At 36.7% G+C, this 18,118-nt stretch overlaps 1 protein-coding gene across 8 annotated transcripts in view; it reads left to right on the top strand.

The window, feature by feature from the left end:
- ITCH (itchy E3 ubiquitin protein ligase) overlaps nucleotides 1–18,118 on the top strand; it is a 136,807-nt gene that overhangs the window by 74,324 nt on the left and 44,365 nt on the right. For 7 of the 8 annotated variants that reach the window (XM_059133475.1, XM_059133472.1, XM_059133473.1 and 4 more), the window contains 4 exons: nucleotides 8,378–8,535; nucleotides 10,163–10,352; nucleotides 11,562–11,657; nucleotides 13,249–13,423. In XM_059133475.1, the coding sequence (XP_058989458.1) occupies nucleotides 8,378–8,535; nucleotides 10,163–10,352; nucleotides 11,562–11,657; nucleotides 13,249–13,423 (619 nt within the window). The remainder of the gene's footprint in view (nucleotides 1–8,377; nucleotides 8,536–10,162; nucleotides 10,353–11,561; nucleotides 11,658–13,248; nucleotides 13,424–18,118) is intronic. The other variant, XM_059133479.1, reaches the window with a different exon arrangement.

Here is an 18,118-nt window from a genome sequence, read left to right as displayed (position 1 = left end):
AGAAAGGGAAAGAGAGCTCACAGATGAGCAGGAGGTATGGGGCTGGGAGAGAATCTCAAGCAGACTCCATGCTGAGCATGGAGCCCAGTTGGGAGTCTCTGTCCTATGAATGTGAGATCACAGCCTGAACTGAAACCAAGAGTCAGATGCTTAACTTACTGTGCAACCCAGGCACCCCAGGAAATATATTTCTTAATGTATTTCTTAATAACTGCTATACATAGTGATTTCTCTGATGGATTGGACAAGATAAATTGATAACCTTCTGGAAAGGAGTAAACATTCAAATGCCACTAAAAATATTTGTGATTCATGGGAGGTCATAATGTAAACATTAATAGGAGTTTGAAAAAAATTGATTACAATCCTCATGGATGACTTGGAGGGTTTAAGACTTCAGTGGAGGAAGTAATTGCAAATGTGGTAGAAATAGCAAGAGAGCTAGAATTAGAATCAGAGCCTAAAGATGTGACTAAATTGCTGCAATCTCATGATAAAACTTAAATAGACAAGAAGTTTTTCTTATGGATGAGTTAAAGAAAGGGGGTTTTTTGAGATTAAATCTACTCCTGGTAAAGATGCTGTGCAGATTGTTGAAATGACAACAAAGGAAGTAGAATATTACACAAACTTAGTTACAAAACACCAGGACGGTTTTAGAGGATTGATTCCGATTTTGAAAGAAGTTCTACTTTGGTAAACACAGTATCAAACAGTATTGCTACAGAGAAATCATTTGTGAAGGGAAGATTCAGTTGTTCTAGCAAACTTTATTGTTGTAAGAAATTGCCACAACCACATAGGGGAAAAGAGGAAAAAATGAAACAAGACAAAACAAGAGAGAGAGACAAACCGTAAGAGACTCTTAATCTCAGGAAGCAGACTAAGGGTTGCTGGAATGGAGGGCAGTGGGAAGGATGGGGTGACTGGGTGATAGACAGTGGGGAAGGTATGTGTTATGGGGAGTGCTGTGTATTTTGTAAGACTTATGGATCACAGGCCTGTACCTCTGAAACAAATAATACATTATATGTTAATAATTTTTTTAAAAAGAAAAAAAAAAGAAATCAACACAGCCACCCCAACAACCTTCAGCAACCACCACACTTCTCAGTCAGCAGCTATCAGCATCAAGGCAAGACCCTCCACCAGCAGAAAGATTAAGACTTGAATCACTTTCAGGGTGGATGATGGTTAGCATTTTTTAGCAACAAAGTATTTTTACATTAAGATTAGTACATTGTTGGGGTGCCTGGGTGGCTCAGTGGGTTAAGCCTCTGCCTTCGGCTCAGGTCATGATCCCAGGGTCCTGGGATCGAGTCCCACATCGGGCTCTCTGCTCAGCAGGGAGCCTGCTTCTCTCTCTCGGCTTGCCTCTCTGCCTGCTTGTGATCTCTGTCTGTCAAATAAATAAATAAATAATCTTAAAAAAAAAATTAGTACATTGTTCTTTTTAGACATAATACTGTTGCACACTTAATAGACTATAGCATAGTGTAAGCATATATGCACTGAGAAATTTTTAAAAATTGACTTTAATACTTGCCTTATTATAGTGGTCTGGAACCAGTATTGTTGAGGTATGCTGGTATAGGCTCATGGAATCTTTCTGTGGAGAGGAATGTCTCTAAAAATATTTAAGTGAGGCATTGGTATGATCAGAACTCCATTGGAAAAATTATTTCATTTAATAATCATGTATAGTTGATTATATAGTTCATTCATGGTGAATGAAGGTGGGAAGACCTAGGCAGGAAGTTGTTACAGTAATCCAGTAAGAGAGAAGGAGGGTTAGAACTGGGACACTGGTAGTGGAAGAGTAGAGAGAGAATGTGGAAGTGAAATCAGTGAGACTTTAGCATCAGGAGGCATAGGAGAGAAGAAAAGTCAAGTTTCCCAGGAAGATAGCTGTACCACTCATGGAACTGGAACATGAGAGGAATGATAGTATTAGAATTGGAGAGTTATTCTAGATCTCCTGCATTTAGTTGATAATTTGGTACCAGAGGATAAGAATAAGACAAGGATGACCATTTCTGATTTGGGAATCATTTCTGAGATGATATTTGAAATCATGAAATTTGAGACTCTAGGGGAAAAGACAAGGAAGAGGAAAGAACAAGAACAATGGGAACTATGTTTAGTGAATGGAAGGAAGAAAACAAACAGAAGAAGAGATGGTTAGAAGTGGGAGTAAAAGATTAGAAAACACTGTCACAGAAGTTAAGAGAAATGTTTTTATTTATTTATTTATTTATTTATTTTAAAATATTTTATTTAGTTGAGAGACAGTGCAGGAGAGCACAAACAAGAGGAGCAGCAGAGAGAGAGGGAAAAGCAGGCCTCTCACTGAGCAGGGCTCAGGGTTTGATCCCAGGATCCTGAGATCATGACCTGAGCTGAAGTCAGTTAATGACTAAGTCAGCTAGGCGCCCCAATTTATCATTTTTCATACTGTTAAATATCTGTCATTTGCCCTTAAGTCATTATTTTATTTTATTTTAAGATTTTATTTATTTATTTGACGGAGAGAGATCACAAGTAGGCAGAGAGGCAGCCAGAGAGAGGGAGAAGCAGGCTCCCCACTGAGCAGAGAGCCTGATGAGGGGCTAGATCTGAGATCATGACCCAAGATGAAAGCAGAGGCTTAACTCAGAGTTTTTGATTTCTGTATATTTAAATTTATTCAGGAATAAGTTCACTGTTCACATTTTCTTCTAAAGGTCTCATAGTTTCATTTTTTTGAAATCAGTTTTTAAATCATCCTGGAGTCTCCTCTGTTCTTGGAATAAGCTGAACCTCTAACCTGACTTCTCTTTTTCCACACAGCCAGTTTTCCTTGGCTTAGTCTAAGACCTCATTCTCTTCTACAGTATTTGTCAGCATTAAAAACCCCATATTTTAAAAACACTTCTCTTGGGGTACCTGGGTGGCTCCCTGCTCAGCAGAGAGTCTGCTTCTCTCTCTCCCTCTACCCCTCACCCCAGCTTGCTCTCTCTCTCTCACACTCTACATTTTCTCTCTTGCTCTACACTCTCTCAAATAAATAAAATCTTTTTTAAAAATCCTCAGATTGTAAAAAGATATTACAAATAATAAGGAAAACCATTCTCTTATGAGAATTATATGACAGAAAGATTTACAGGAGATGTATACAGTTCATGGAAGAAGAAACTCAAATGGCTTCTAAATGAAATATTGTTGAACATTAACTTTTTTATTTACAAGATTAGCAAAGACTTAAAAATATTTACATACCTGATGGTAAAAAGGGCATTTTCATAACTAACTGATAAGAAAATACCTTTGAAAATATTTTTAAAAAAATTTAGCAGTTAGCATTTCAGTCTTCAAAATATTTGCATACTTTAACCCAGGTATTCTATTCTGACAGTCTGTCTGTGGGAAATAGAACCACCCTCCCCCCCACTACCACCACCAAAAGAAAAGAAAAAATGTTGGAATGAGGACATGTCTATATGTTATCCTATAGTCATTAGATATTATAAATGTTTTTGAATAATTTGGGGGAAGTGCCACATATATAATAAATAACAAAACAAACACAAATTTGCTCAAGGTAAGAAACATTTAATGATCACAGACACAGCCAATGAAATAGGACTGGCAAGAAATGGGCATCCATGTCTTAATGGGATTGATCTCCAGAATGTAGGATGGAAGGTGATTTTATAATTAGAAGCCGTTTTTCACTTTGAAAGAGTGGAAGTCTTTGGAAAATTAAAATTACTAAATATGTTAATTACATAAATACAAGAAATTATAATGAAGGAAAAGAGAATGAAAGAACAAACAGCTTTGGTGTGGCACCTGGCTGGCTCAGTTGGTAGAGCATTTGACTCTTGATCTTGAGGTGATGAGTTTGAGTCCTACATTGGGTATAGAGAGTCAATCAATCAATCAATCTTAAAAAAAAAAAAAAAGGGACCAGCTGTGAAGAGCAATAGGATTGAGGAAATGTTTAGGTTGAGGAGTTTGATTATATTTGTGAAGTAAGAGGAAAGAGCTGGAAGAAGGAAGATGATGGAAGATATAAGGAGTGAAATGATGGTGGAAAGTCCTAGAGGATATAGGCTGAAATCAAGGACACAAATTAACCTTGAAGAAGTGAAGAGATTTCTTTTTCCCCCCAAAAAAGGAAACAAAGAAATGAAGGTGATTAATGGCACAGAGAATTTTTTATGATTGATTTATTATTATTTTTTAACAAGTTTATTCTTAAATATATAGCAGGATCTAAGATAAGACTTACTTTAACTATAGTTGACAATAGATGCTACAACAGACAGGGAATCCAGATGTTTAAACAGAAGTGGAATTAAGGAACACCATTTGTCTCAGACACAAGAGACAGCTTACTTTTCGTCAAATTTCCTAATTCCGTCTACGGCCAGGGGGCCCTTCTCTGCAGCCTTTGCTTTTAGCTCCTTGAGTTTTTTCTGCCCCTCCTCTGTTTCTGCTTAAGTGCCTTATCTTCCTTGTACATTTCCTTGGCCTGCTTCTTGGGCTACTTCAGAAGCTTCTGCCATCCTTGTGGCCGTACATTGTACTTGCTGCCCCTTCAGAACAGAGACGTTTAGACAGTTGAAGGATAGTGGATAATCATCATGTTAGAGAAAAGGCAGCATTGGAGCCATCTACAGATTGGGAAAGTGATCAAGAGTAGATTAGATCGGTAGGAAATGATTGATATCCAAGCAGTATGGGTAGTCCAGTTGAAGTTGTTAAATAAGGTCAACTGTAGCTTTTGTTGCCTCAGTCCCTAAAATGAGCATGCTTTAAGATTTAAGAAACTGATGTCTGCCAGGATAAGAAGATGGAGACTCAAGAAACAATTTTAATTTCTTTTTGGTTTTTTTTTGTGTGTGTAGGTCTCTCTAATTTTACAGCACCTAGTAAAAGTCCTTTGCCTTACCAGATTACTATCAATTTTTTTTATTACTGTTAATTTTAACATCAGTACACCAATCCCGATGAATCCATGGTGTTCAGTTGTCGTAGTCCTCCATAACTTATAATTGTTTAGCTCCCAGGAGATCTGAGGTGTGATTTCTTCCTTTTTAACAGGGAAAAAAGTGCTCACTTTGGCAACATTTAACTAAGCAGGGGCAGGGAGAAAAGACTACCTTGTTAGACATTGGAAATGAAAACTTGGGGACTTTTTCTTACTGGGTACAGTGAAAAATTTACAGGGACCTTTTATAGAACAGACTGCCCCTTTAATTTGGTACTTTTTAAAAAACTAGTTTATTTACTCTGCTAAATTACACCTGATTTTGCCACCAGAACATTATCTGTCATTACGTCTTGGCCCCAGAGAACAGTAGTAGAAAAAGTAAAAAGTAAATGAAGATTAGTTGTAGTGGAAGGATTGCTTGGGGCTAGGGGATAATGGATAATAATGAAGGAATTAAAGGACCTAGGGGAAGTAGTAGCCTCTGGTGGAGCCCAAGTGGGACTTGAAGGGAGCTGCTGAACTATGAATTTAAGAGGGGGTTAAAAGTCATAATGAGAGTGAATCAAAGATAAAGTAGGAGGCAGGTAGGAGTAGAAGGCTGTAGAAGGAGTAGGTAGAGTTGAAAATTAAAAGACCTAGGAAGCAAGAGCAATTCTAACCAACAAGGAAATTTAACGAGTTGTCATATTTCCAAGTTGTCAGATAACTATGTTGAGAAACTGAGGCCAAGTTTTTAGAAGGGTAAACAGCATGGATGTTGAAATTTTCCAAGCTTTTTTTTTTTTTTTTAAAGATTTTATTTATTTATTTGACAGAGAGAGATGACAAGCAAAGCAGCAGGTGGGGGTGGGGGGGGTGCAGGCTCCCCGCTGAGCAGAGAACCCCATTCATGGCTCAATTCCAGGACCTTGAGATCATGACCTGAGCAGAAGGCAGAGGCTTAACCCACTGAGCCACCCAGGTGCCCCCAACAGTAGTAGAAAAAGTAAAAAGTAAATGAAGATTAGTTGTAGTGGAAGGATTGCTTGGGGCTAGGGGATAATGGATAATAATGAAGGAATTAAAGGACCTAGGGGAAGTAGTAGCCTCAACAAGAGAACCAGTTTTGCTACACCTTTGTAATAACAGATTTACCTCATGCCCTGAATGTTCCTACTTACTTACATATTCCTAAAACTTGACTAGCACTGAGGTACAAAGAGATTAAGTAACTGAGTTGCCTGGGTGGCTTAGTCTGTTAAATATCTGACTCTTGATTTTGGCTCAGATCATGATCTCAGGGTTGTGGGATAGAGCCCAGTGATGGGCTCCTTGCTGGGCATGGAGCCTGCTTAAGATTCTTTCTCCCTCTCTCTCTACCCCACCCCTACTCTCCCTCTCCTAAAAAGAGAGAAGTAACTTTTCTTTGGTCATGTAACTATAGAATTAGAGGGGCACCTGGGTGGCTCAGTTGGTTGAGCATCTGCCTTCGGCTCAGGTCATGATCTCCAGGTCCTGGGATTGAGTCGTATCTTAGTCTCCCAGCTCGGTGGGGAGTCTGCTTCTCCTTCTTCCTCTGCCTCTCCTCCTACTGTGCTCTCTCTATCTCTGTATCTCTCTGAAATGAATAAAACAAAAAATCTTAACAGCAGAGTCAGAAACTAGAAACCTTAGTTTCATAGTTTTGGTTCATTCTATCATTTGTTGTCTTATCTTTTAAAAGATATTGGTTCTTAAAAACATTAAGAACTAATTAGTAATCTATTGAAATAGTATGGGAGGCAATACTTAGAGTCTTAAAGAGGTATACTACTCAAAATGGGTTTGGAACTTAGCACCTAGGGGAGGTGTAGCAGTGTCAGAGCGGACTCTTCTTGCCTTCAGTTCATATTTTGGGGTGGCTTGGCCTTCTTGTAGGCAGTCAGCACTACCCAGGTGCTGACTGCCAATTACTGAACTGTTCTTCTATTCAAAGTAAGCATTTGAGGCACCCCCAAAGCAGTCTTGTTGTGTCCTACTATTTACCCAGATCACCTGAGGATCTTATTAAAATCCAGTTCTGATATAGTGGGTGCTGGGAGTGGAGTGCAAGATTGTACATTTTTCACCTTTTTTTCTTTTTTAAGATTTTATCTGTTACAGAGCATGCATCCAAGTGAGGGGAAGGGCAGAGGGAGAAGGGAGGGACAGGCTGACTTGGAGCCTGATGCAGGGCTCAGTTCCTATCCCACAACCCCAAGAACATAAACTATGCCAAAACCAAGCAAATGAGCCATGCAGGTGCCCCAAGATTGTGCATTTCTAATAAGCTCTTACGTGTTACTCTTGCTTCTGTTCCAAAGACTACTTTGAGTAGAAAGGCCCTAAAGAACTTTAAGGCAACATAGTTTAAAAATGATTTAATTTTTTGTGCTGCCTCTCAATTTTAATTTCTTGAATTAAGTAGATTTTACTTTATTCAGTCTTATTTTGAAGGTCCAGTAGAGTATTAACACTGTGTAGTAGTTCGCTGCTTACCAAGTAGTAGATAGCAGTCTTAACTGAGGCATCTTCAAACCGGCTACATTCACTCTTTGCTTTCTAATTCATGGCAAGATCCCTCTGGGAAAAGGAACCAACTATATTTAGCTGGCCATAGTAGTGACTTTTCAATTTGACATTTCCTGTTGTTTTCCCCTTTCTTCTCTGTCCCTCAATTAATGCATTGGTTTGAAGAAATGATAACCTTTTTTTTTTTAAGATTTTATTTATTTATTTGACAGAGAGAGAGAGGGAGAACACAAGTAGGCAGAGAGGCAGGCTGAGAAAGAGGAGGAACCAGGCTCCCCACTGAGCAGAAAGCCTGATACAGGGCTCGATCCCAGAACCCTGAGATGATGACCTGATCCAAAGGCAGAGGCTTAACACACTGAGCCCACCCAGGCGTCCCAGAACAATAATTTTCAACATTTTGTATATCCGTTGCTGGGATGGAGAGAAAACATCTTATCTTTGGGATAAAAGTATTTCTTCTGCCAAAGAACAGTCAGCCCTATCCCCAAACTGAATATGTTAAGAGCCAATGGAAACCAGGAAAAGGATGGTGATATTAGCTGTGGTCATAATAAAATAAGGCCCTTCCTAAGACATTTGGATTTTGAGAATTTGATTCTGTTCTTGCTTATACAAGGCCTCCAAAGACTCTCTTGAAATCGGAATCACCTTACCTAATAGTTTTGAAGGCTCACAAGTGTTTCTGTGTGCTTTGGCAACCCCTCACTCTGTATCTGGGTGGGCTCTGAGGGTTGTATATAAGACTCTGCCCAAGGGCTATTTATGTATTTGGTAAAGCTGGCCAGAAATTTTAAGTTCTGGTCTTCTTATTTTTGTTAAATTCAAAGAGCATTCGTTTTCCGTTCCCTTTCGCCTTTTCTTACTCAGAACAAACACAAATGGATCAGATGAGCCTGAGGATGCAGGGGCTGGTGAAAATAGGAAGGTCAATGGGAATAATTCTCCATCACTCTCAAATGGTGGTTTTAAACCTTCTAGGCCTCCAAGACCTTCACGACCACCTCCACCTACCCCACGTAGACCAGGTACGTATTCCAGCACTAGGGATGTAGCTGTCAATACTGTGATTGTAAATAATGTTCTGTTTGGGAATTGACCTCAGGTAAGTGTCAAGAGACCCTTTTAGGTCAGTTTTCTAGCTGTATTTTTACATTTAAGTTTTGGCCAAGAATGATCTTTCTATAGGTAGACTAATATGTGCCTTTTCCCTAAGTTTTTCCTCCAGGGTGAAGTTCTTGAGGGAAATGCTTTATTAAGAATGAAAAAGAAAAATGAGAACCATATTTGCATTATTAAAAGTATAGGCAGTATAGAAAAGATAGCAACTTTTTGGCAGGGTTTATAATAGTGTGGACATAAGCATATCATATTGTCAAGGATCTGCTTGCTTATTTTCACTATATCTTTTAAAAGACAGAAATGGCAAGTAACCCAATAATGCTAAATGATATTCACATTTTGAAGCAAAAATTATACAACAAATGAGCATATTTCATGTAGTAAAAATGTAAACATCTATAGGTAGAATACCCATTTTTCCCAATTACTCAGAATAGAATCTTTAGTATTTCCTTCTGTATGTAGACAGACAATATAAAATAATTAAACCAAACATTATTGGAAAAGTAAACTAGTTATCTACAAATCATTTTAGTAAAAAACTTTGTTTTTTATTATACATCTTCCCCCCTTTTTGGTAGAAAAATGTGTTAAAAATATATTCCTAGCCTTTATGATCATATACTACTTGGTCAAAATATTGGTGACTTCCCTGAGGAATTGTTATGTCAAATCTCTCTTGAAGACATAATATGTACTTTATAACAATTTGTAAGAATGCAATAGCTGAACAGATCTTCTTTATTTTATAAACTAACATCAAAAAATTGGTCTTTGATCTGCAGGGTTTCGTAGAAAAGACAGTTTTAAAAAATATGAAAAATTAGAAAATGAACTTAAAGTACCAAAGGGTATTAGTGCTTTCCTTTTTATTTTTTTTTTAAAAGATTTTATTTATTTATTTGACAGAGAGAAATCACAAGTAGATGGAGAGGCAGGCAGAGAGAGAGAGAGGGAAGCAGGCTCCCTGCTGAGCAGAGAGCCCGATGTGGGCCTTGATCCCAGGACCCTGAGATCATGACCTGAGCCGAAGGCAGTGGCTTAACCCGCTGAGCCACCCAGGCGCCCCCTTTTTATTTTTTTAAGTAGCTTTTATTTCTTGTGGTATCATGAAATCAGAATTTGTATGTGGTTCATAATTAATAATGAGCCATTGGATAGATTGAACCTAAAAAGTTATTTAAAAAGTTTATTTAAGTAATTTTCACCTGCATATCCATATCTTAAATTTTCTATTTGTCATCTATCTACCTTTTTATTTTTATTTTTATTTATTTTTTTTAATTTATTTATTTGACAGACAGAGATCACAAGTAGGCAGAGAGAGGGGAAGCAAGCTCCCTGCCTAGCAGAGAGCCTGATGGCAGGGCTCGATCCCAGGACCCTGAGTCCATGACCTGAGCTGAAGGCAGAGGCTTTAACCCGCTGAGCCACCCAGGCGCCCCTACCTTTTTATTTTTTAAAGTTAAAATTCTATCCTGAATTTGGAATTCTGAAAATAAAAGTTTGTTGTTTTCCACAAATCTTTTATAGCATCTGTCAATGGTTCCCCATCTGCCACTTCTGAAAGTGATGGATCCAGTACAGGCTCTCTGCCACCAACAAATATAAATTCAAATACATCTGAAGGAGCAACATCTGGATTAATAATTCCTCTGACTATATCTGGAGGCTCAGGCCCTCGGCCATTAAATCCTGTACCTCAGGCTCCCCTACCACCTGGGTAAGTAACTGTTTTTGGTTACTATTTGTTTGTTTTAGGCTTCTGCATGTTCTTACTAATAAGGACAATAATACTGAACTCCGTTCTTTAAAAAAAACATCCTAAAGCAGTGTTGATTGATTTTGGATATGCTGTGTCTAGAGTCAAACTGAACCAAAAAAACCTCGCCACATTAAAAATCCACACCCTCCCATTCCGGGGCAAAGGTTTTCTGTTGTTTGTTTTGTTTTTTAAATTGAAGGACTTTGGACAATAGAAAGTTAACCAATGCAATGTAATAAAATAGACACCTAATTCGGATTACTTTCTCTTTGAAGGAGGAAAAAAACCCACTTTTTAAAATAAAATTTTTCCATCATAGAGTCATTATAGCAAAGTAATAATAATTTAAGAAACTGAGAAAATTCGTACTCATGACCCCATTTTAATCTCTACTAATTATTTTAAAAATTAATACTCTAGTAGTTTATGTACATATATACATTGTGGCATTCAGTTAATCCAGAGCTTGGAATCTAATTAAAATTAATTGCTTGATAAATTAAAAAACCCTCATGGTGAAACTTTTGGGTGCTAAACAGATACTATTTGTGGGTAGTTGGGCCATTTTCCTTTTACGAAACCTACATGGGAAACCAAAATAGAAAATTATTTGTGCAAGGGATTAGCAAACAGAAACTTGTGCTCTCCAAAGTGATTGGTACTTCTAAATTGTGATGGTTCATTTCTGTCTTCTCTTTGGGAATTAACCCATCAAGGAGACTAGAATACCCAGACTGATTGTGTCTGTTAGACTGTACAGAGACACATCTGACAAAATCTTAGTCTGATTTCAGTTCTTCTAGAGCACACATAGTGTTTTGCCTTTCAGTTAGCTGAGTCTTTCTTCAGATTTCAAAACATTAATCACAGCATTTTTTTTCCCCACCAAGTCTTGCATATGCCATGATCAGATTGAGCTAGACTTTGTCTCCTGAGTGCATGTACCTCAAATCTCTTCAGAAATATAAGGCACCTCTTGAGCAGATATTGCTGCTTTGACAGCACTCTGTCATCCTCAGGATAACATTTTTTTACTTTATTCCTAACTTCTTTTGATACTTTCTTTAGATATTAACATGCTTTTTTGTCTTAATTCTGTAATATGATCATATAAGAGAAGATAGCAAAGATAAGTGCTTTATCAGTTTTTTAAATTTTCTGTTTAAGTTGGGAGCAGAGAGTGGACCAGCATGGGCGAGTTTACTATGTAGATCATATTGAAAAAAGAACAACATGGGATAGACCAGAACCTCTACCTCCTGGGTAAGTATCTGAATTAAAGAAGAAGAAAAGTAATTTATTCAGAACTATAGATTATATCTGTACAGAATCTTCCCTATATTCCTACCTTTCCTCTTCCTTTCAGTCTTTTCCAAAGCTTCCACAAAGCATCCACTTTGTGTTGTGGTAGGTGCAAACTAGAAAGGAGAGAGAATTGATTGAACATGATGAATGATTTATTTTTATTCATTTCTGACCTAAAGAGTCCATAGGTCTTGCTATTTCCGTGTTTTCCTTTCTGTATTTTACCTGGCTCAAACCATAGGGTTTTAGAATTAGTTTCTTCAAGAGTAATTATTTTAATTTAATGGATTAATTTTAGTTAGTTTTAGATTTAGATTAATTCTAATTAATTTTAATAAATTAACTCATTAATTCTAATGTAACTGAATAAGAATTGTTATAGCCCCATCATATATATGAGATAAATTCCCTATTATATAAGAAACTTTAATATATAATATTGAAGTCATTGCAGAATAGTTGGGGAATTAAAGTCTGTATTAATGCATAATGTTAAGCATTTAACATTTACATTATAGAACATGGAAGAAAATATTTTTATTCAAGGGAAGTCAGTAGCAAACATGGGGAAATATTTACTCTTGCTGTAATCTCAAATATACACTTAAAAGGTACTGTTTTACTTACTAATTAGCAGACAGTATCCAGTGTTGGTGAGTTTGTAGAGGAACTTTATCACATAATATTGCTAGTGGTGGTATAAATTAGTTGCAATTCTTACAGAAAGTATATATAACTATAGTAATGCACATACCCTTAGTAATCCTGTCTAGGAAATTTATCCCAAAGAAGTAATGCAAAGGGAGAAAAAAAATTGATGTATTAAAGGTATTTATTATTTTACTATTTATAATAGAGAATATTGGAAATAACCACAAACAACAAAGTAGAAATCAACAAGTTATTGTTTTAATGTTTACTTAATATTATGAACCCATTTGAGGGGCACCTGGGTGGCTCAGTTAAGCAACCAGCTTTTGATTTAGGCTCAGGTCATGATCTCAGGGTTGTAAGATCAAGCCCCATGTCAGGCTCCCTGCTCAGTGGGGAGTCTGCTTGAGATTGTCTCTCTCCCTCTTCCGCCACCCCCTGTGTACTTTTCCTCTCTCTAAAATAAATTTTTTTAAAAAATACCATGCATCCATGATCAGTTGTTGTAATTTTATGGGAAAAGTGCTTTTTGACATCTGTGAAAAGCTGTATGTACAATTCTGTCTCTTCCTATTAAGATTTCAACAGTCAAAAGAACATCGGAAAGAAAATGGGAGAACTTTTTTCTTAATTACTATTTGAGACTTAACCACTAAATAAGCATTGTATTTTTAAAACTTGATACATCTTAACTTTTAAGAAAAGAAATTTTTAAAAGCATTTCTTTCGTGTTCACTTAATGACCATTTAAAAACATATAAAATAGAGTTCAGGTAAATCAAAAGTAATTTAAGGTAAAATCTTACCAGACCTGCACCAGGGCCAAGATAAAGTCCTGTTCAATTCATATCTGTATCACAAGTAATTACTGAATTAGGTTGTTTTTGTCCTGATTTAGCTGGGAACGTCGGGTTGACAACATGGGACGAATTTACTATGTTGACCATTTCACAAGAACAACAACGTGGCAGAGGCCAACATTGGAATCCGTCCGGAACTATGAACAGTGGCAGCTCCAACGTAGTCAGCTGCAAGGAGCAATGCAGCAGTTTAACCAGAGATTTATTTATGGGGTAAGCAGCCTGTTATACTATAAACTTAATAAGTATTTGTTTTTAACCTTTTTTTTTTTGCATATGAAATGTTAAGTACTAAAAGATAAGAGGGCACCCAGTTGTTGCTGTTGATATATACTATATTTATATCTTGTCTTGAGTATTCTGTGCATGTGATCTATTCTTACCTCTTCGAAAACTTCTAAAGTTCAACCTCCTTTGCTTTGTTAATGTCAAAAATAAAAAAGGAAGTTAGGACAACTTAAAATCCATGGACAAAAGGATAATAAAAATAAACCCAAGTGGTTTGAAGACAACTAAGACAGTTCTGAATTTAATGCTCCCTAGTTTGGCAGAATATTTGAAGGTTTGGCTCTAAGAGCACCTGACTATTAAGTGGTTATATAGAACTAGTGACAGAATTTAATCACTTTGTAACATGAAAGCACAGTTTACCTAATTAATTGGTGCGCTGGGAGACTAAGGAAATTTAATTCCTTATATGATTATGCTAACTATGTACTCTGGCTTCAAAACTATATTATCTTTGGTATGCAGATATTTCCTTTTAGAAATGGTTTAAGGTTGTACATATTTTTCTTCAGAGTAATACTGCAAAAATAGCTGTAAGTTCACCAAAATATATTAATGTTTTTTTAATGCAGTCGTTGGTGCTAGGAATTTTATAGTCTCTCAAATCATAAAGTATTACAGATCCTTTCTCTGAGGAAAGGAAAATAGTCCTTGGAGAAATATGATTCTGGGGGCCAAACAAAAGGGATTTGTTTGAGCATTATGTAGAACTTAAAACCAAAGAAAGTAAGGTCTTCAAGAGTTCAGAACTGACCTCCATTTTCATCTCTTCCCCTCCACCACCATTGGTATCATCCCTGTTAGAATACATCAGATTACATTTCTGTCTTCTCTGAGCATTATTTCCCCTTTTCTCCATACTTTTATCTATTTCTTGGATCTAATCACCATAACGGTTTCAGACACTGATTTAACCAAATTCTTCTTTATCACCAGCCTTCCCTTCACTACCTAGTTATGACTAAGATTCTTTCATATAACAGTTTTTCTTGCCACTTTCTATAGGCAGCAGTCATTATATTTCTTCCCAGTGGTTTTAGAAGTGAAATTAATTTGTCTCTTGCCTACCTGACCCTACCCATTTTTTTTTTCCTATGCAGTTTTACATCTTCCCTTCTTTCTAAATTATAATAGCTTTGATATACCTGGCCAAATTTCTTCTAGGGTTGAATGCTAGTTTGCCTGCTTCTTTAAAGCTATTTTCCACATAGGTGTTCAGTGGAAAGAACATGGGCTTTGGAGTCAGACACATCTGGGCTTGAGTCCTGATAACACAGTTAATTTCTCTATATGACTTTGAGAAAGTCACTTAACCTCATCAGGGCTCATTTACTTTATCTGTTTAACAAAATTTCCTGAGAGGAATTTTTTTGAGGATTCTATAAAATAAAGTTCCTAATATGTTTGGCACATATTTTTGGATGGATAGAAATGTTAGTTTTCATTCCCTCATAGTTTTCATTCCCACATTGTAAATGTGCTCTTTTTCTTAATTTTTCAGTACATCATCTTTAAAACATTGTTTTGAAGCACTGGTTTAGCATGTATTTCCAGGGCACCAGCAGTATATATTGCTTCATTGTAAACTTTACCAATTTGATACTCAGAGTCTTTGGAACCTCCTTTGAATTGCAGCCTTTTACCTCATTGTCCATGGTTTTTGTTGTTTTGTTTTATTTTTTATACTCTTATCCAAAAATAATCGGACCACTTTTTAAAATTCTTCCACTTTGTTCTTGTTATAGAATGTATTTTAAATCATAATTTAAACAGCCTATTTTAGTTACCTTTAAAATAGCTGGCAGTATTAACTGAATTAATGAATTAAGCATTCTTTTTTTTAAAATATTTTATTTATTTATTTGACAGAGATCACAGGTAGGCAGAGAGGCAGACAGAGAGAGAGAAAGAAGCAGGCTCCCTGCTGAGCAGAGAGCCCAATGTGGGGCTCAATCCCAGGACCCTGGGATCATGACCCGAGCTGAAGGCAGAGGCTTTAACCCACCCAGGTGTCACCCAGGTGCCCCTATGAATTAAGCATTCTTAACTATCAGCTGCTTAAAAAGTGATGGGGTGGTGGCGTATTGCTAAGAAAGTCTATTTTATAAAGTGGTCTTTGTTTTCCTGGTTATAGGTCAGTAGACTCTCATACACCGAGCTTTTTTTTTTTTCCTTAAGTGGGCTCCACACCCAACGTGGGGCTTGAACTCACAATCCCAAGATCAAGAGTCACATGCTCTACTGACTGAGCCAGCCAAACACCTCTACACCTAACATTTTTAGCCTCAGAATGGAAATGGTTGATGTTGGAACACTGTAATTGCTCTTCCTGGCCAATGGCTTCAATGTGTATGTCCCCAATTTACTTAACCAGGGAAGAGCCTTGGATCTTGGGCTTGGGCCTTAGAAAATTACCCCAATAGTTTGTTATATGCCAGACTTTTCAGACCTGTTCCATAACCAGTATTCAAACCTTTTTATAAGTGTTTATCCCTGGTCTCTCTGCTCTCAGTGCTTTTCATAATTATGTCTGTCAGGAGGAGCAAGGCCAGTTCTTGATAGGTCTGTCTTCCAAGAGTTGTTTAATCAGAGATAGAATGTCATATCCTTTAAAACTTTCTTTCTTTCTTTTTTTTTTTTTTTTATCAGAGAGAGAGAGGGAGAGAGAGCGAACACAGGCAGACAGAATGGCAGGCAGAGGCAGAGGGAGAAGCAGGCTCCCTGCCGAGCAAGGAGCCCGATATGGGACTTGATCCCAGGACGCTGAGATCATGACCCGAGCCGAAGGCAGCTGCTTAACCAACTGAGCCACCCAGGCGTCCCTCCTTTAAAACTTTCAATCATTTACCCAGTTTCTGTAATAAGTCAGTGACGTGGGAAAAAAACACCCAGAGACAATAGGGGGAACTGCTATAGATTGAGACTTGAGACTCAACCAAGTGTAATGGGAGGACTTTGAATTTCGACTTGAATGAATAATCATAGGCATTTAATTAGTGACCAGATATTAGATGATAAAATTAACATAGATTCTTTGCTAGGTATGCTTAACAATGTTGTGGTTATAGAAGATGTCCACAAATTTTAGAAAGACATGCTAAAATATATAGGGATGAAATAACTAAATGATTCAGCAAAGAAGAGGGGAAAAAAATTTGGCAAAGTCTTAATACTTGTTGAGTCTTGGTGCTGGGTACATAGGGTTTACTTTCCTTATTTTTTTTTTAATATTTTTTCCATTAATAATTTTTCTTTTAAAAACAGTTAGAAAATGGGGCACCTGGGTGGCTCAGTTGGTTAAGCAATTGCCTTTGGCTCAGGTCATAATCATGGAGTCCTGGGATGGAGTCCCACATCAGGCTTCCTGCTTGGTGGGGAGTCTGCTTCTCCCTCTGACCCTACCCCGTCTCATGCTTTCTCTCTCTCAAATAAATAGATAAAATCTTTAAAAAAAAAAAAAAAAAGCAGTTAGAATCTATTATTTACTCATTTTATCTTACTAAAGGGGAAAGGGTTTAACCAAATCTTCCCGAGAGACCACATGTTATCTCCACTTTATTATACATTTAAACCAGAACATACCCATTAACCCTACATGGTCACTATGACCTTTGCTTCTCTTATTTTAATGGTTGAAAATGGTTTCCTTTTTTCTAACCAGACTTTTGTCTCTACCAATGTGGTCATTAGAAATAGAAGTTTAAGAAATCTTCTTTACAGATCTGTATTTATCGACTCTTTACAACTGAAATTCTTTTCTTTTCCTCATCTGATAGCCTCTTCTTCCTACTCCAAAGGGTTGTGGAAAGCAACCCTTTCCACAATATTTGTATATACCCCATGTTTTGTATATGCTGCTTCTTTTTTTTTTTTTTTTTTCAGAGAAACAAAATATATTTTACATAACAAAGAAAAACAGTAAAATAAAATATCTAATAAAATGTTATTAAGTTTTATAAAATATTGTAAAATAATATAGTATTTAAGTCAATGATATAGTATTTAAGGTTAAATTTTAGATTGAGACAAACAAGGGTGTGAATCTTACTTCATGGTGATATATCCTCATGTAAAATTATTCTACAAGCTTCAATTCCCTTTCAGCTTTTACCTGAATATTTAGAGAGGTAATACCATAATTTTATTATGGGGATTAAATATAATAATGACCATAAATTGTTCATACAGCATTATTTACACAATGGTTAGCAATAATATCATTGTTTTTATTACTATATTCTTTTATTTTTTTTATTTTTTTTATTTTTTAAAATTTTTTTATTTTTATTTTTTTAATTTTTATAAACATATATTTTTATCCCCAGGGGTACAGGTCTGTGAATCACCAGGTTTACACACTTCACAGCACTCACCAAATCACATACCCTCCCCAATGTCCATAATCCCAACCCCCTCTCCCAAACCCCCTCCCCCCGGCAACCCTCAGTTTGTTTTGTGAGATTAAGAGTCACTTATGGTTTGTCTCCCTCCCAATCCCATCTTGTTTCATTTATTCTTCTTCTACCCACTTAAGCCTCCATGTTGTATCACCACTTCCTCATATCAGGGAGATCATATGATAGTTGTCTTTCTCTGCTTGACTTATTTCGCTAAGCATGA

The sequence above is a fragment of the Mustela lutreola genome, chromosome 9 (assembly GCF_030435805.1).
Source record: "Mustela lutreola isolate mMusLut2 chromosome 9, mMusLut2.pri, whole genome shotgun sequence".
NCBI classification, from domain to species: domain Eukaryota; kingdom Metazoa; phylum Chordata; class Mammalia; order Carnivora; family Mustelidae; genus Mustela; species Mustela lutreola.
The sequence above is the reverse complement of the archived record's forward strand: the minus strand, read 5'-3'. Positions and strand labels throughout refer to the sequence as shown.